General features: G+C 44.7%; 1 protein-coding gene across 1 annotated transcript; it reads right to left on the bottom strand.

Annotated features, from left to right (window-relative positions):
• Positions 1–984: 984 nt before the first annotated feature.
• PLA2G12B (phospholipase A2 group XIIB) lies at positions 985–19,272 on the bottom strand. The gene is made up of 4 exons (XM_008145395.3): positions 19,003–19,272; positions 8,173–8,261; positions 4,720–4,885; positions 985–1,384 (listed from the first exon to the last, which is right to left on the bottom strand). The coding sequence occupies exons 1-4, from the start codon at positions 19,211–19,213 to the stop codon at positions 1,266–1,268; spliced, it is 585 nt and encodes a 194-aa protein (XP_008143617.2). The 5' UTR covers positions 19,214–19,272; the 3' UTR covers positions 985–1,265.
• Positions 19,273–19,584: the final 312 nt, after the last annotated feature.

Here is a 19,584-nt window from a genome sequence, read left to right as displayed (position 1 = left end):
TAACTGTTTCAGGCTTTCTGGGCCATGCCATCTCTGCCACAACGCGGCTCTCGCCGCCCGGGAGCAGCCATGAACACACGTGGGCATGGTTATGTTCCAGGAACACTTCACAGCAGCAGGTGCTGGGCCTGATTCAGTCCACGGGCTTTCATTTGCCCGTCCCTGACCTTGGTGGCCCTCAGTCCTCACGGGGCATCAGAGTCACTTTAGAAATCACCAGTACAGGCAAACCTCAGAGGTATTTCCAGTCTGCTTCCAGACCACGACAATAAACTGAGTGTCACAACAAAGCGAGTCATGATCGTTTTTCTGGTGGAAGGTCTTGCCTTCAATTTGTAAAAAATGCAACACCTGTGAAGGGCAAGAAAGCCAAGCGCAGTGAAAGGTGTGCCTGTCTGTAGAGACCACCCCAGAGGCTGTTGCTAGTGCTCCTCAGGTGATTCTCACTTGCCGTCAGGGCTGAGAACCACTCTTTGGGGAATGGCCATTTGCCTCTCCTGCCCCTCAGATTTTAGGAGCTTTTCCAAGTTATCTTTGGCGGCAGTTTTTACCCAGGGCTCCTCAGACCTTCACACGACCCGGAGACCACCTACTACTTGGGGGTATCAACAGGAATAGTTGACTGAGTGAAAAAAACGGAACCTCCGGGACCACACTCCACCTGATCTCCACCTCCGTGACTCTGATCAGGTGAGCCTCTGCCCACCGGGTCCGATCTCTTCAGCGCCAGCGGGAATAACGTATCATGGAGGGAACTTACCAGGTTGGTTCTGTTTTCTTCTAAGTGAAAAGGAAGCGTGTTGGTGATAATGAGATTCATTCATCTCTTTTCAAATTCTCTAAAAAGTACACTTTATTATATGTGAGATGCTTACTGGCAACTGAAACATGGACCAGAGGAAAGTCATTGCCTCCCAAATGGCTGGACTCTCCAAAATTTCACTTGTGAATAGAATGATCGAGTCCAAGAATCCCAGTGGTTAGTCTTTATTTTAGTCTTTAAGTTAAGAACTGAATTTCCAGGCAAATGTGTCTTGGTTGGAGGGACCAGTGTTAAAGCGACGAGTAGCCTTCAGTTCACTCCACGTCTTTTTTCCAATTATCCTCAAAGGATGGGACTCGCTTTTCAGCTGTAGACTATCTCCTTTCTCCTGCTTGGTGGTATCCAAACTCTTGGAAGAAAGGATGAGACACATCTGCCACACTACCATCTCCGAGACTGACAGCCGTGGTGTCAACTCAAAACCAAAAAGGAAACACCTTCCCTATAACTCTTCTTTCTCCTCTTCTGCGCAGATGCAGGCTGCCCGCTGACTATTCATAAAGGGCCGGCAGCCCAAGGTCCATACAGTATTAAACACGGTATCAGCCAGAGAATCACATGCTATTTGAAAAAGATGTAGAGAAAAAGAAAGGTTAATACATAGAACTGCCCTCAAGTAGCATGAGTAATTTTAATGAGTCAATGTAGCTCCAAGATTGACATGATACCAGAGGAAAGTAGAGACAATAATCTGAATACAGAATTCAAAGGAAAAGCATACATTTGAAAGGAGTTTGGTGGGTTTTTTGTGGGTTGTTTGTTTTTTGGGGGGGGGGTTGTTTTTTGTTTTTTCAGAAAAGCGTCTATCCAATCTAGTAGAGCAGAATACATTTTGGGCACTGGCCGAGTAGCTCAGTTGGTTAGAGCATCGTCCCAATAGGCCAGGGTTGTGGATTTGATCCCTGGTCAGGGCACATACAAGAATCAACCAATGAATGTATAAATAAGTGAAACAAAAAATTGGTGTTTCTCTCTCTCTCTAAAAATCAATCAATAAAATAATAATACATTTTGGGGTGCCCTCTTTTTATGGATCTCCAGGTCAAAACCATGATTAGCAATCAGCATCTTCTATACCACTATGCTCACTCCATGGCAAATTTACCATTTTTGCAGAATACTTGCTCAGATAACACTATTATGTTTCCTGTAGCTTTCCCTGTTCAAGTGTGGGATGAATAACCATTTACTCCTTGAAAAAAATCAAGTGTGCCTGTTGGGTATGTTGGCCAGCCACTGTAAGGCATCAGGGACACAGAGACCAAAGGGATCTCAACTCAAGGATCTCACAGTTTGGACAAAGAGGAGGATAGGCTAGATAGATAAACATATAGTCACACTACACCATAATGGAAGTTACCCCACTATGGTATGGGAGCTCACAGTCAGCGTCTCTATCCCTTTGTGGGTAAGGATTATTATGGAAGGGTCTCATATCCCTTGGAATTTTGATAGGGACTGCATTAAATCTATAGATTCCTTTGTGTAGTATGGACATTTTAAAAAGTTTATTGAGCCCTAGCTGGTTTGGCTCAGTGAATAGAGTGTCGACCAATGGACTGAAGGGTCTCAGGTTAGATTCAGGTTAAGGGCAAGTACCTCGATTAATGCAGGCTCGATTCCTGGCCTGTTTGGGAAGCAACCAATCAATGTGTCTCTCTCACACTGATGTTTCTCTCTCTCTGTTTCTCCTCCTCCCTTGCACACTTTCTAAAATAAATCAATGGAAAAATATCCTCTAATGGTGATTAACAATGACAAAAAAGAGAGGAAGGGAGCGAGGAGAGAGAGAGAGAGAGAGAGAGAGAGAGAGAGAGCTGTTGCTCCATTCCCATCAATGCATTCATTCATTGCTTCTTGTATATGCCCTGACCAGGGATTGAACCACAACCTTGATGTATAGGGATGACACTTTAACCAACTGAGCTATCCAACCAGGGCCATGGACATTTTTAACAATTCATTAATTCTTCCAATCCATGAGCACGAACTACCTTTCCATTTATTTGTGTCTACTTCAATTTTTTTCATCAAAGTCTTACAGTTTTCAGTATATAGGTCCTTCACCTCCTTGATTAAATCTATTCCTAGGTATTTTATTATTTTGATGCAATTATAAATGGGCTTTTAAAATATATATATTTCTGATAGTTTGCTATTAGTATATAGAAATGCAACAGATTTTTGTATATTAATTTTGTATCCTGCAACTTTACTGAATTATTTATTAGTTCTAACAGTTTTTTGGAGAAGTCTTTAGGGTTTTCTATATATAATGTCACCTGAAATGGTGACAGTTTTAGGTCTTCCATCCCTACTTGGATGGCTTTTATTTCTTCTTCTGACCTAATTTTTTTGGCTAGGATTCCCAATACTATGTTGGATAAAAGTGGTGAGAGTGGGTATCCATGACTTGTTCCTAATTTTAGAGGAAAAGCTTTCAGCTTTTCACCATTGATAAAACTGTTTGAACAATAAAACATGAATTATAAGAGTGTTCCAAGCAGAGGGAACTGCAGAAACAGAAAGATATGGACCATCAACCCAAATAATTGGGAATGACAGGAGTCAGGAGAGAAATCAGAAATAAGCAAGTTGATGCTGAAGAGGTAGGCTAGCGGTGAACATACCCTGGTATGTATGTCATACTTAGGAGCTTGGACTTACTCTTAATGAAAAGGAAGGTGACCAGATTTTTGTGGTATAAAAATATATCTGGTCCCTTTGGGGAGAATAAATTTGATGGGACCCAGAGATTGAGTTAATTTGCAGTAACCAGGCAAGTTACCAAAGAGATATTTGGGGAAAAGAATCAATAGGACATTGCTTGAAGGAAGTAACCTGACCTGACCCTAGATTCGCAGCAGGTACTTTCTCACCCTTTGTAGGTACAGATAGGGGGACGCTCCCTTTTGCAGGGCTCAAGCAATTACCCATATTTTCAAGCCCTCACAAATTCACTTTAGGACTACACCCTAGGCATGAACCTTTGAACAAGATCCAAGATTTTCCCATCCCTGTGGCATATAGTCAGCTCTTTATATGCCTGACTTTCAAACATCACTATCTAAAAATATATAATGCTAATACCTGGATGTGATTTTCTGGCTTCAGAAACTAAGGGATTAAAACTTTTCCTAAAGTGAATTAGGAAAAGGAAACTACAGAATCAGTGCTAGAAATTAGATAGCTAAATAGCTGTTTAAAAAAAAAACAAAAACTATCCTCTCCCAGCCAGTGTGGCTCAGTGGTTGAGCCTTGACCTATGTATGAACCAGGAGGTCACGGTTGATTCCAGGTCAGGGTACATGCCTGGGTTGTGGGCTCCATCCCCAATAGGGAGGGGGGGGGTGCAGGAGGCAGTCGATTAATATTTCTCTCATCATTGATGTTTCTATCTCTCTCTCTCCTTTCCTCTCTGAAAGCAATAAAAATATATTTTTTTAAAAATAACTATCCTCAAGCATATGTAGACCTTTACACAAAAAAAGTTGTTGTTTTTTTTAATTATTTCCCTGACTGAGAACAAAATAATAGCCAAACCAAGTGGTCCCATACAGAATAACTCCTTATATGGCAAATGATTTAACAGTGGAATGGGTCACTAAAGCCAACTGGGCAACTCTTTCTCCAGTCTTAAGGGTACATTGTTCTATCTCCGGGAAGGCGTTGGTGTGGCGCTGTCCATCGGGAGTGGCGCCAGCAGCTCCTGGGCAGGACAGCAGGAACTTCAGCCAGGAGTGCCGGCACCCGCCCCTCGGCCTGTGCACAGCTCAGTGTGCCATAACGTTCAGGAGCTTTAACGGCCTCTGTGAGTGAAGGGGCTCTGGCTGCATGTCTGTGTGAAAACAGGAGCAAACTTCCTGCTCGGAGGCAGATGCCCTTAAGATACCTACTTGCCACGTTGGAGACGAAGCCCAGACTTCGCTTTAGGTCAGAGCAGATAGAGTGGAGGCACCACCGGAATTTGGCATCACAGCGATACTTGTTGGCACCGCAGGTGTCGTAACAGGCATCCAGCTGGTTGCAGCACTTGGTCATTGCTGGAATGCCCAAGTCCATCTGGGGAAAGAGAGGGAAGAAAATGCCACGTTTAGACCGAGGACCTCAGGCAACCTTGCCCGTGTACTTGGCGAGCCAGTTCTCAAATTCACTTTCAGATCAACTGAGAAACACCACTGACTTGAGAGAATGCAGCAGGTTGATAGTCAGGCTGCTAAATTTCAATCACAATTTACTTGTTAATTCACAGGTCACTATGGTGATGAAAACAGAAATCAGAACGCCAGTCCAGAAAGTAGAGTTTCAAAACATCCAAATTCAACTAAAACTTATATGAGATTTTGTTTAAGCAAAGGATCCCAAGGCTCAGAGTTATGAAAACTAAACCTTAGTTCAGCAATGGGGCACCTGCATTTATCAGAGGCGCTCCCCATACAGCGCTGTGTTAATGGGGTGTGTGTCTGTACATGTTGGGGAGCGGAGTCAGGTATAGGACACAGAGTTCCTGAACACAAGGGGACTCTGGTCAAACGGCAATATCTAATGCACACCCGGACATGCGTTTATAAGCGTCCTATAAGCCATTGTAGATGTGGCATAAGCTGAGTAAATTCATAGAATGCCATTTCTAAAGTAATAAAATGGGAATTTTTTAGAGGCTTTTGAATGAAGGTGAAGAGAGGGTTAACAGAACTAAGGGTAGCCTTAGAACATAGCAGGTAATGAAAGGAAATAATGAGCAAATCATATTGTGAGTGAATTTGTTTGTTTAGTCTTTCAAGAGTCTTTCTAGGGAAATACATACATATAAAAAGTTTTCCGCAGAGCCCTAGCTGGTTTGGCTCAGTAGATAGAGCATCGGCCTGCGGACAGAAAGGTCCTGGGTTTGATTCCAGTCAAGGGCACATGCCTGGGTTGCAGACTCGATCCCCAGTGGGGGGCGGGGGAGTACAAGAGGTAGCCGATTAATTATTCTCTCTCATCATTGGTGTTTCTATCTCTCTCTCTCCCTCTTTCCTTCCTTTCTGAAATCAATAAAAAATATATATTAAAAAAGTTTGCCTTAGAGAGAAGAGTAAGTTGATGGATGACCTTGACTTCCAAAGCAACTAGTTAGATTTGATAAACACTCTTGAGCAAGGAAGGGTCATGGTACAAAGAGTGATCAAAGAAGAGTAATTGTTTTGCGGTGTAAAAAATAGATGGGAATAGGCCCTGGCCAGGTAGTTCAGTTGGTTAGAGCATCATCCTGATACACCAGGTTGCAGGTTTGATCCCCCGTCAGGGTACATACAAGAATAACCAGTGAATGAATGCATAAATAAGTGGAATCACAAATTAATGTTTCTCTCTCTCTCTCTCTCTCTCTCTCTCTCTCTCTCTCTCTCTCTCTCACACACACACACACACACACACACATCAATCAATAAAAAAATAGATGGGAACAGGGTGGGTCTAGATGTAGATAGAGCATCTTAGAATCTTTTGCAGGTTTTCTGATTACATATACTTGGACTTGGATAGAATCTGTGAAAATCTGGCTTCAGGGCATGGTTGGGGAATTATAGCCAGTGATTATAGGTCCTTTCCCCTTAGGTCTCTGTAAGTGTTCTCTCATTTAAACTTTTATTCCAAGGCCACTTAAAGCAGAATATGGGTAAATTCTGGGTAAATTCCATTATTTGATACCTGAAGTAAACTACTTTGCTTGTACCTCACCTCTAAAACTACAAATATATCACAACAGAGGTAACTGAGAATTAGATGAGTATAGTGGCTATCATTCAATTCAATTCAATTCAATTCAATTCAATTCAATTCAATTGGAAATTCTTGAACTAGTTTTTAATGCTATTTGTATCAGCAAACAAAATGACATTAATTCCAAAATATGGTGCATACCACTTCCATAACTACTAAATTGATATCAAGTAAAATATATTGGCCGAAAATAGGTGGTTTCTCTATGTAAATGCAGAGTAGGGCAAAAGTAGGCACCTAAAACATAGAGTTTATTCTTGTGCTATTATTTATGAACTATTGTATTATTTTCCATACGAACAACTGTAAACCTACTTTTGTTCAACCTTGTATTATTTGAAATTATTGTCTTTCTTCTGCATCCAGACACATTCTGCTTATTGTGGACAAGGCGTGGCGTTCAGCTATGCAGGTTGTTCAAGGCACAAGAGGGTCAGATCTAAGAGGGTCATATCTTCCCACAAGACATCATATTTATTACAAAATGTCTAGCCAATTACAGTCAAGTTTCCTTTTCTAACAAAATCAGTATCTATATATATAAAAGGCTAATATACAAAGTGTCCCCTCAGGAGTTCGACTGGGAGACTGGGAGTTTGATTGCTAGCTATGACGTGTGCTGACCACCAGGGGGTAGTGCAGAATGAAGGGAGGCCCCGGCTGGCAGCCAGAAGGCTCCAATCGGCCCTGATCACCAGCCACGCCTAGGGACCCTACCTGTGCTCGAATTTCGTGCCCCGGGCCTGTAGTATTAAGATAAATTTCTGACAAATGGAAGAAAACTGTCTTGAGGAAAGAGGATCTCTTTCCAATTTGCATAAAAATGCCCCATGGGTGAGCAGGATCTTAGAATAAACATTATGCCGCTTAGAAAATTATTACAAAGTAAAATCTTTTGAATCATCAGAAGAGTGAAGTTGAGCCTGGTTAAGATACAAATCAAAAATCACAGTTCAGATATGAAATCCCTGTACCTACATTTTACATAGGGCCTCTTTTCTAAAAAAGTCTTAAAAGAAATTAATTTATAACTTATTTTCAGGGGAGACCTACAGTTTGAGAAATGGTCTACATTGTGATGATAAATGTTTAGCCAATAACTGGAGGTGTGTATGGAGGTTTTTCTTGGGGGGAGGGGGTTGGGGGTGCATTTGCAGAGTTCTAAGATGTTAATACTCCAAACACAGCTGCTTTGGCATGAGAAGTCCTGACAACACCATAGCAGTCAGCTCTCACTGGTCAGTCCCAGCTGGCTCCACACAGCCCTGGAGGAGCTCTCTAATTAAGTCAGACTTCTCAGCTCTATTTCATATTTAGTTCTGTTTGACCCCCTAAGGCTCAGCTGATGTTTGCAATGGTGATGTCAAAGTTCACTCTACATGGGCTTCTCTGAGGGGCAGCTGCCTCTGGCAAAAGGAAGTCAAATACTTCTTTTAAAAATTATCTCCTTTCCTCTGTCTCCAATTTAAAATACTCAATCACACGGCCCAACGATATTCCATAAGCGGTCACTTCCAGCAGCGATGACTCTGGAACATGCCGTAGTTAAACTGGTCAGCAGAGAAGACGATGGTGGTGGTACATACACTTTCTGGTACCTTGAGACCCAGGAAGTAGGAGCTGCAGCCATTGGGCTCCTGCGGCTTGTAGTGAGGTCTGGGCATCGGAGCCTTTCCTAGCAGAGAAGAAAGGGGAAGAAGCAGGAAGAAATATTTAGAAATTAAGCATTTGGAAACATTCGTGAAATAAAAATTATCTAAAAGCGCATTCGGTTTTTCCTTTGAAAGTCATTGTTCCTCAGCAGATACTCACATCCAAATTAGGTGGTGGTGATGGTAACAATGATAATGATGTCCTAAAAGAGTACTGACCCTCAGTCCAGTCTGGCATTTTTCTCCTAATCTCGAAGAATTTCTAATGGTTCTTAAGTGCATGACCTTGAAGATAAGGTCCTTGGCAAAACCGAACTAAAACTCAAGATTTCTTACTCCCCTATCCACTGTACGGCCACCCTCCTCACACAGAAAAAGGGAACAGCCTGATCACACAGTGAGGGATCAGAATTGTAACAGTACCGCAAAGATTTTCCCAGAATAACCTGAAGGGAACTTTGCAAAATTCTATAAATATAGACAAACTATTATTGCCCAGAGGACAAAGAAAACACCCTATTTAGGCATTTCTATCATAGAACTAAGCAGAAATTATCTGAAAAACTTTTAATTTATTTGTTCCTCCTACATAGCTTTTGAGTTATTTTATGATCTTGCAAATACGTGCCAGGATTCTTTGTCAGTTGTCTCAATGGTAGTCATGCATCATAAAGATAACCTTGACCTGAGGTGAACTCAGGACAGTCATCTCCAGTGAATCCTTTTATCTATTATCTGGATAAGAAAGTGGGGCGGAGAGGCTGCGTGACTTGCTTAAGTCATATAGTAAGTGGGGGAAGTAGGACGCAAATCCAATTTCCCGTTTTTCTCCAAAAGTCCTGTTCTTCCTCCACATTCCTTTGCCTCTTTTTAGGACGAGATATAGCATAAGACTGAGGAAATAAGCTAAGAATTAATCCTCGGAGTGAGGTACCTGGCATTTCTATTTTCTTTATTTTAATTATTGTTTTTATTATGAAATTTCAAAACTGAAGAAAAGTCAGAGGAAAAAAACACCCATGAGCCCATTACATAAACATAATAAAGGTTAACATTACCAAACTTTCCATAAGTATATTTTCTGCTTAATTAATGTTGCAAGTATAGTTGAAGCCCCTTTGCCCCCATTTTCCTGTTTTAATTTTTAAAGACTAAGTCTATGCTTTAAAGCCCAAAATTGTCTTGATTATTCTTGGCCCTTCACTCTTGCATATGAATTAGTACATTCTATAACAGATTGTCAGAATTTTGCTTGAACATCCATTGAATTTACAGATTAATTTGGAGACTGCTGACTTTCTTAGAATATTCTGTCTTCCCAAACATGGGCATAGTATAGCTTTCCATTTACTTAGTCCTCCTTTATGTCCTTCAATAGAGTGCTATAATTTTCTCCGTGTATCTATTATCTCTCCAACATACTGGACTATTCAGATGCTTACACAACATAGGATACCTTATAAAACCCCAGAATTAAGGATCGTAGGCTGGTATAGTAAATCTGTGCTTTTCTGGATCCCAGGCTGCTTCTAGCTTTCTGCTCTGCCAGCCCTAGAATGAAGACCTGGCTCTCATGGTGCAAGATGGAGCTTCAGCCAACATCTTCCTGTTATAAGCATCACATGGAAGAAGGAAGTAGAAGGATCACAGCTGCCCTCTTGAATAAACACACTCCAGAATGTTACACACATCACTTCCTCTTTCTTCCTTTGGCCAGACCTTAATCAAATGGCAACACCTAGTTGCAAAGGTGGGCAAGGGAAAGGATGTTTTTATTCAGTGGTGGCAGCCTGTTTTCTTCAGTAGCTGCATCATTTACATTCCCATCTGCATTGCACAAGGGTTCCAATTTCTCCACATCCTCACAGTTCCACTACAGTGTACCTACATGTGAAGTGTATATCCTTACCCTGCTCTGAACAATCTGAAGATTCGGGTTTCTTTGACCTTTGGAGAATCCACAGCCATTGTCTGAATACAGTAAAGCCTCGCTATAACAGACTAATTCAGGAGAGGGGGGTGTCCATTAAAGCCGAAAGTCCACTATATAATAAAGTAATTTTTCCAAATGCATAAGTTAAAAAATTGACAAATTAGTTTACATGTTTTTACTTATGTAGACACATTTGTGTAATTACAATTAAGAATGTCTGGAAAATTTAATTTCACAAAAAAATATTCTATATGTGTTACTGTAATTTTAAATTTTTACTGAACAGGTCTAGTAAATGGGTGCATTCACCAGTCACCACAAGCAAACAAATGTACATGCTGAGGGTGGCTGGGCCTATATCGGAATGTCCCTGGCATAAGTTAAAACTGCTGCAGAAAGTAACGCCACATGACAATAGAACCAATTACTACGAGAGAGGCAGTGTGATCACATGCTAATCATTCCACAAACATTGTTTACAAGTGGTGACTTTTGGATTTAAATATATAGACTATAGTTGTAGACATGTAATATTTATTTATGTCGGCAAAATTACTATAGTATTTTTTCCAACATATGGCCTATTCGCTAAAACTTGATTAATAACATAAAAAATAACTTGTTAATTTAATTATGAGCAAATCTTGGTTAAAGGCATTTTTAAATTAATTTTCACATATGACATACGGATGAGAAATTTTGTTTGTTAAATCCAAAGTCCATTAAATCAAGGTCTGCAAAATCGAGGGTTTACTGTATTTTATTTTCCTCACTAGAGGCCCGGTGCACGGGATTTGTGCACTGGTGGGGGGTGTGGCCTGCGGGGATTGGCCGCCGTGGGAGCGCTGCTCATCCCGGTCAGCTGAGCAGCTATGGACCCACCCTCTGAGCGGCTCATCCTGGTCAGCCAAGCGGCGTTCCCACTGTGGGAGTGCACTGACCACGAGGGGGCAGCTCCTGCATTGAGCATCTGCCCCTTAGTGGTCAGTGCGCATCATAGCGACTGGTTGACTGGTCATTCTGGTCATTCTGCCATTCGGTTGCTGGGCTTTTATTATATAGGATTCTCTCTAGTTTCTCCTTCTGGGCCTCTTGTTACTGAATGGTCAATCTTTTTTTTTTTTTAATATCTTTATTGATTAAGGTGTCACATATTTGTCCCCATCCCCCCATTCCCATCCCACACCCCTCCCCACGGATGCCCCAACCCCCTGTTGAACTTAACCATTGGTTAGGCTCATATGCATGCACACAAGTCCTTTGGTTGATCTCTCCCCCCTCCCCCCACCCCCCATCGATAGTCCGATCGATGCCTCCTTGTTTCTGGTTCTGTTCTTGTTCATCAGTCTATGTTGTTCATCATTTCCCCTAGATGAGTGAGATCATGTGTCACTAGAGATTTACTTATAAGAACTGAATGTGAGACGAGCAATAATAGTTATGCTGACAGGCAAATGAATCAGTCTGTAGTGAATTTCTTTCTGGACCAACAGTTCTTTTGAGACCCAATTTCAATGTCCACCAGTTCCTTATGTGTACATGTCGGCACTGACCTCTCAGCTCTGGATGGTGGACAAATGGTGGTAACGGAGGTCCGACTCCCTCTGGTTTGGTCTCGGCCGGACCCAGAGGCACGGCTTCACTGAATGGTCAATCTTTTTAATCCTATACTTTATATATCTTAACCTCTCTTTTATATTTATACTAGAGGCCTGGTGCATGAAATTCATGCATGGGCAGAGTCCCTAGGCCTGGCCAGCGATCAGGGCCGATCAGAGCCTTCCGGCTGCTTGCCAGGGCCTTCCTTCCCTGGCTGCCAGCTGCCGGCCAGGGCCTTCCTTTGTTCCGCGCTGCCCCCTGGTGGTCAGCACACATCATTGTGAGCGATTGAACTCCGGGTCAAACTCCGGAGGGGACACTTTGCATACTAGCCTTTTATATATAGATAGATAGATATTTTTCTCTCTCTGTACTGATTTTTTAAGTTCATCAAGTCTATTTACCATTTTCCTAATTCTCTCTAACCTGCTGTTTAACTCATTCACAGAGTTTTTTCTTTCAATGACTATAAGTTTCATTTCTTAGAAATCTTCTTTTAAATCTGCCTATTCATTTTTATTGAGTTCTTTTTTTCTTTTTTTAAATATATTTTTACTGATTTTAGAGAGAGGAAAGGAGTGAGAGAGATAGAAACATCAATGAGAGCGAAACATCAATTGGCTGCCTACTGCACACACACACACACACACACACACACACACACACACACACACACCCTGCTGGGGATCGAGCCACAACTCAGACATGTGCCCTGACTTGAAATTGAACCATGACCTCCTGGTTCACAGGCCAGTGCCCAACCACTGAACTACAATGGCTGGGCTTTGTTGAGTTCTTTTTATTATGTTTTCTATTCCTTTTTATTTCTTTAATAATTTCAAATATTCTTGTTTATATTATTTATATATATAAAAGCCTAAGCAACTGAATGACCAAACAACTGGTCGACTGGTCACTATGATATGCACTGACTACCAGATGCTCAACGCAGAAACTGCCCCCTGGTGGTCAGTGAGTTCCAACAGCCAACCTCCCGTGGCCAACCAACCTCCCACGGTCCCTCCCCCAGCCTGCCAGTCCCAATCAGCCCCAATCGGGACTGGGCGAGATGGCCCCGATTGACCCCGATCGCCGGCCAGGCCAAGGGACCCCACCCGTGCACAAATTCGTGCACCAGGCCTCTAGTTTATATATATATTATGTTATTTTTATGTTTTTATTTATCCTCACCCAATGATATGCTTTTTATTGATTTTAGAGAGAGAAGGGAAGGAGGAGAGAGAGAGAGAGAAACATAGATACCTGAGCGAAACATCAATCAGTTGCCTCCCAAGGTGCCCTGACTGGGGATCAAACCCCCAACCTTTTGGTGTATAGAATGATGCTCCAACCAACTGAGCCACACCAGCCAGGGCCTAAGTCTCTCATTTTTAAATGTCTACTAACTCTCACTATCCTGGATTATTTTTTCACATGTTGTGTCTCTTCAGAGGGGCTGTTTTTCTAAAAAATTCCTGTGCCCTGCATTGTACACTACAGTTCCTCGACTACTTTTGCCGTGGCTGTAGGAGTCTCAAGATACTTCAGGTTAATTTCTGGATTCCTCACCTGTGCATAGAATATGCTTGAGTAGTGAATGTTTAGTGTTATTTGTCCTTCAAGCCCTAGCCCTGAGCGAATGGAAAGCATCCTTGCTACTTCCTTGGAATATGGTTAGAGGTGTTCTAACCTTTTTTAAACAGAGTGTGCAGCCCGCCAGGCTCTAAGCTTTATGTAAACTGTCCAGTTCCAACTTCTTGGGAAAAGTGAAAAGTTACTTTTCCTCTCTTTACCTGAGCATGAACACTGATTCCTCAGCCCCTGGGCCTACATATGTTCCAGACTGAAAACCCAAGGGCCACAGCAGCAGCCAGCTCACCACGTTGCCTTTGTGTTTTCTCTTTATTTCTGGAACTTGAGAGGTTCCCTTTATTTCATTCTGGTTTGATTGTGTCCTTTTTTTAAGTGTTTTATTTTTACTCGGTATTTCTTTATATATATATATATATATATACACACACACAGAGAGTTAGAAACATCAATCAGCTGCCTCCTGCACACCCCCTACTGGGGATGTGCCCGCAACCAAGGTATGTGCCCTTGACTGGAATCAAACCTGGGACCCTTGAGTCCGCAGGTCGACGCTCTATCCACTGTGCCAAACCGGCTAGGGCTACTCAGTGTTTCTTATTTGTAATGGAGAGGTGCTGTACATGTTGATGGAGTCCACCAGCCCACCCGTAATTCCTGCATTACTTTTCAAAGGTTTTGAGAAAGATAATTTTTCCATTGACAACTGTGAGTGTGTGTGTGTGTGTGTGTGTGTGTGTGTGTGTGTGTGTAGCTCTGGGAGTCGGGGAATGCGTGAAGAGTATTAAATAATATTAGTAATCAAATTACACTTATGAAAAAATAATCACACTGTCATGTGTATTTAATCTTGGAGGTGACATCAAATGTGCACTTAATCTTGGAGGTGAGATTACAGTGATTTTATTTTTTCTTTGGATTGTTCTTTTACCAATGTCCTACCTATACCAGCCTTAAAAAATCAGGAAAAAATTGAATGAAAAAAACAAATGTCTAAATTTGATGGTAAAATTAGCTTTTTAATAATTTTGTTGATAAAGGGCTTTTGCAGCAGACTCAGTGTGGTTTTCTGGGACCCTTCTGCCTTTTTTGCACTTGAGAACTTACGGAATAAAGAACTCTGAGCTCCCTGTTTGAAAGAGAATGAAACACCAACTCTGGGCACTTCCTAACTGGCCTGCTACTGATGAAGGTTATTTTCATTGTGTTTAATATTTGTAATAGCGGCAGAAATTCTATTTAGGAATGAAGCTTGAAGTCCAAGTTCAAAGAAAAAAATTGGTGGTTTGAGTCTAAGCTGAAATAATATACTACATCCTCAAGTCGTAGTCTGAGTCGTTTGGAGTTGTGTTGAGTCCTTACAGTTTGATGTTTTGAGTCTAGGCATTCGTAACGTACAAGTTGATTTTATTTTTCTGGTTTTGGCTGTTTATAGGAGTGGGAGGCTGACAGCCTGATCCTATAGTTTATAGGTTGGCAAACATGGCTCACGTCCCTCCATGGCCGGCTTTTGTATAGCCTGCCAGCCAAAACGGTGTTTATATTTTATAATGGTTGAGGGGGGCGGGGTCAAAACAAGCATAGTAATTTGTGACATGAAAATGATATCACATTCAAATTGCAATGTCCATTAAAATGTTTTATTGGAACATAGCAACACTCACTACCTATTGGCTATGCCTGCTTCCCCAGGAAAAATAGCAGAACATTCTTATAATCTTGATGAGAGAATGGTTTTCTAAGCAAGACAACAACTTCAGAAACCATAAAGAAAAAGACAGACAGACTTGACGTTGTGAAAATTAAAACCTTCTGAATAAAGTAAAATGCCAGAAAATAAGTAAAACACTTAAAAATGAGAGCAGTTTCAGGAGAGTTAGCCCTGAAGCTCCTGTTCTGCCCGCAGCTGTGCACGCGCCTCCTGGGGCCAGCCTTCTCTGTTTGTCACTGAGAGGAGCAGTAAACCGTCTGGGCTTCCTTACCCAGGTCAAGGGTTCCGTCTTCCCCGAGGGTGTGTCCATTCTCCCCGCCCCGCCGGTTCCTGCAGAAGCAGCTCTGTGCCTCCCTCCCCCAGGTCTCCCTAGGAGGCTGACCCATTTGAAATGTGTGTCTGATACTTCCAGAAACACACAGAGGCGACACATCAGGGAACAAAGCAGAACTGGGCAGTTTTATTGCAGCCAAACATTCTGTGTCAGTCGCTAAAGCAGAGTAAGTTACTGCAGGAGGTGAGGTGACCAACTTGACGCCCCTGGGTTACCACCAAAAGCCCCACACCCCAGGGACCCCAGACTCTTCCTCAGTCCCCATCACACCGGGACAACTGGTCACCCCAGCATGAGAACAACTTTGCCTCTAAACCAGTAGCTGTAAATGAAGAAAGAAAAAAAAAAAAGACTGATATTGAGAGAACTTTTTCCCTTAGAACTAAACCCAAGAAGAAATCATCAAGTCCCTTTAACCCAAGTGTGGCAGTGTGGACAGTACCTTCCACCATGATTCATAAGACACCGAGCCCTTCCTAAAGACACAGGCACTTAAATCAGGAGAGGGTTTCTTCCTGACGCTGAGAAGCTGTTGTCCAGCCACGGGGATTTCTGAGTTTTGTATTTTAATGTTGAAAGAGAACTGGAAGCACCTGAATGCACAGTAACCTGTTTACCAGACCATCTTTCTCATAACATTTATAAAATGGGTTTGGTGCATGTCATGCGCCCTCCATGGCACTAATTCTTTATGTTTATTCTCTTTAATTCTTCAACAACCTTACAAAGCAGGTATTATTAACATTACTTATAAACATGGGAAAACAAAGGTTGAGCATTAGGTAACTTGCGCAAGGTCACCAGCAATGAGATTACCCAACTCCAACCCCTCCCCGCCCCCCCCCCACCCCCCCCCTCCGTCTCCCCACCACCAACCCCGCCCAATTCAAACCCATGATTTTTCCATTACTGGTATTTAGCTAAGTCTAGTTCAAGGACCACCTGTGCAGGGCCAGGCTCCACCACAGACCTACTGAGTCAGAATCTCTGGGGCGGGGGCGGGGGCGGGGATCTTGACTCCTTATACCAGCGGCCGCTCCGCATGCTGTTGATACCATGTTCTGAATCTCCTTGTACTATTTATCGCCAGACTTTGGGTGCTGACATGAAAATAAATGTTGTAGATATAGGAAGTGTGAAAAGCAATGTTGACACATTATTGTAGGCTACCAGGGTACAAACACACCTTTATGTGTCTGAACAACCTACGGGCTGAAGTTCTCCCAGAATGACCTCCAGACCTTGTGCTCCAAACCTTGGCTGCACTTTGTAATCACCTGGGAAGTGTTAGAAATACTTAATGTCTGGGTCTAATCCACGGAGATTCCGATGTCATTGGTTTGGGTGGCAGGAGTTTTTTAAGCTACCCCTCCCCTCCCAGGTGATTCTAAGTGCAGGGCTGAGGTAGGGAGCCTTGCTTTCAGTACAGGCCCACCTCGTTTCATGGCGCGTAGCTTTATTGTGCTTCACGGATGTTGTGCTTTTTACAGACTGAACGCAAGACCCGCCACCAGCAAAAAGATTACGGCTGGTTTTATTGCGAAACTTGCTTTATTGCTGTGGTATGGAAAGGAACCTGCAATATCTCCGAGGTAGGCCTGATCGTGGTAAGTACTTATAAAATAGAAAATTTTTTCTTGTAGATTAAACGTCACTAAATTGTTCCTTCTGGCAGAAGATTGCAGCCTTTAAGGCAGTTCTTTCAAAGTGTGGTCCCTGGACCAGCAGCATTGGGATCACCTGGGAACCCTTAGAAATGCAAATTCTCCGGCCACTCCAAGGCAGCAAATCAGAAGCAGGAGGGGTGGGGGCCCAGCAGCCTGCTGAAAGGCCTTAAAGCCCAGGTGAGTGTGAGGACCGCTGCTTTAAGAGGAAGGCAGACTGAAGACGCACACACCCGGTTCGTTGTGAGCTGCTGTCTGTTCTAAAGAGAAGATGTGTGTAGGGGTGGGCACAGCACCCAGGTCCTCTGCGCCCCGCTCCAAAGGTAACACGGCCTCCCCGCTTCCCCTGGGTTTCTCAGGCCCCGCTGCTCCGCAGACCGAGTGGGGTTGTTTGCCTTCCTGCCCTCTCTCTGTTGACTATTCCCATCCCCCACGAAGAGCCGCGGACACCGACTTGCCCAGCTAGAGGCTTGCAACCAAAAGTTGCTGAAACCTTTTAACACTCTGTTGCGGGGGAAGGAAGAAGAGGGTTTGACTCCTGTTTTCCTAAAAGAGGTTCCTGCTCTCATCTGCCTGCTGAACCAGGGGCCTAAGCCTCGTGTTGCCTCTAGGAAGGGAAGGCGCCCCTGTGCTGGTGTCTGCAGGGAGCGAACCCCTTTCCTGCCCCCCCCCCCCCCCCCCCGTGCGCCCTAGGTGAGGAGAGGCCGGGACAGGGCGCCTCTGCTCCTGTCCTCCCGCCTCGCCCAAAGCCAAGGCCAGGGCTTCAGGGGGGCCTGGCACCCCGCGGCATCTCCACAGAGAAAACGCAGCTTCCTTTGTCACCACGTCCGTCCATCCGTTTAAAATTCCCTGTCGCAAAACTTCTGGCACAATGGTTTCCACTGCCTCCCAGTAAGGAAGGACCCTCTCTCCCCACACCCCCCCCCCCCCACCCCCCGCCCCGCTCCAAGGTGAAAAGGGAGAGGGAGCCTGGGGAGCCCGCGGTGTGGAGCTCCCTGTCTCTCCCGAAGCCGAGCTCTCCGGGGGCTGTTGGGAGGAAACATTGCTCCCGTGCTCTCCTGCTCGGCTCCACCGGCTCTCCATTCTCACCTCTAACGCCACGATGAAACCCTTGACACCTGAAACCCTAGGCCAGGGCTGCAGGAGACTGTGTCCTTGTGACAGCGTTTGCATCCGAGTTACCCCTGCCTCTCTCTCCGCGGCGAGGTCCAGGGCCCGCGTTCTGCCCCCACTGCCTGGCTTCCAGGGCCTGAAGGAAGAACTGGCCCCAGGTCTCCTCCTTGGACCTGAGGCTCCCACCCCAGGCCGGTCCCAGGTGGCAGCGAGCTTTCCCAGTGCTGCCCAGGAGCCAGCCGGGGAGCCATCAGAGAGCCGGGCTAGCTGGGAGGCAGGTGTGAGCAGCTCCGGGGAGACCCTTCCAGGCTCAGCACAGAGTGACTTAGGGACCGGCTTCACCACAACCCCTCTGCCCCCCCCCCCCCCCCCATCTTCTCTGAAAGTTCAGCTTTGGTTTCACCCTGGGAATTCTCGAACGGCTCTCCTGTTCTTCCTCCCGCCCGGGCGGCCTTTCCCCGAAGGCCCGCCTCGCAGCAAACCCGTGAAAAGGGCCCCAGCGGACCGGCCTCGGAGCTCCTGGGAGCCGGTGGGCCAGATCAAACCCAGGCAGCCCAGTGGTATTTGACTTTCACATAAACAACCAGTAACCTGCCAGTATAAGTGTGCCCCAAGCATTTCCAGTGGACCCACACATTATTGGCTGTTTATTTGAGGTTCAGATTTCACTGGGTGTCTTACATTTTCACTTGCCGAGTCTGGCCATCCTCCCCAAGAACTGGATGACGGCAAAAGAAGGTCACGACCGGCTGTGACCCTGCGCAGCTGCTCCCAGGTCTACGGGCAGGAGTCTCTACAGGAGGAGAAACGGGGCACTCACCGTAGCGGCACCGGTACTGACAGACCCCATTCTTCCCTCCCAGCAGCTCCAGAAAGGAGTCGAAGTAGCCGTTGACAGACTCGAAGCTGCCCCGGATGTGCCGGAGGCCCCAGTCGGAATAGGACTCCTCTGCGTCAGGCCTGGTGTCGCTCTGTGCCAGGCCACCCCCCAGGCTCAGCCACAGAATCAGGGAGCTGGTGGCCAGCTTCATCCTGCAGCCAGGTAGGTGCCGAGGTCTCTCCTCGAACCCCGGCCACGGTCCCAGGAGGCCCAGGTGCGCAGCCCCTAGGCCCGATGTCAGGCAGGACTGGGAAAGGGATTATCGGGAAGGCTCAGTCTCTGCTCCCCAGAGGTGGACTTTAAACACAGCTGTGGAGGCTGGGATGAGATCAGAGCAATTAGAAAGGGCAAAGGTTAGGCAGTGGGAGGGATGGCCAGTGAGAGAGAGCCCTGCAGCGTGGATTCACAGCCCTGGAGGCGGGAGATGTTGGCCAACTTCTGGGAGGCCTGAGCCGTGGGGCAATGGGAATCCTACCCCCGACGGGCTTGTTAACCTATTGATCAGTGACAAGCCTGGCCCTT

This window comes from Eptesicus fuscus, chromosome 17 (genome assembly GCF_027574615.1).
Source record: "Eptesicus fuscus isolate TK198812 chromosome 17, DD_ASM_mEF_20220401, whole genome shotgun sequence".
Lineage (NCBI taxonomy): Eukaryota > Metazoa > Chordata > Mammalia > Chiroptera > Vespertilionidae > Eptesicus > Eptesicus fuscus.
The sequence above is the reverse complement of the archived record's forward strand: the minus strand, read 5'-3'. Positions and strand labels throughout refer to the sequence as shown.

What these genes read in the sequence shown, in the direction of transcription:
- PLA2G12B (XM_008145395.3), bottom strand. Translation starts at nt 19,213, where the DNA reads ATGAAGCTGGCCACCAGCTCCCTGATTCTGTGGCTGAGCCTGGGGGGT. An exon ending in GTCTCAAGGTACCAGAAAGT is followed by an intron (nt 4,886 to 8,172) that starts GTATGTACCACC and finishes CTCTTTCCCCAG; the next exon opens with ATGGACTTGGGCATTCCAGC. An exon ending in CTTCGTCTCCAACGTGGCAA is followed by an intron (nt 1,385 to 4,719) that starts GTAGGTATCTTA and finishes TTTTTCAAATAG; the next exon opens with CATGTGATTCTCTGGCTGAT.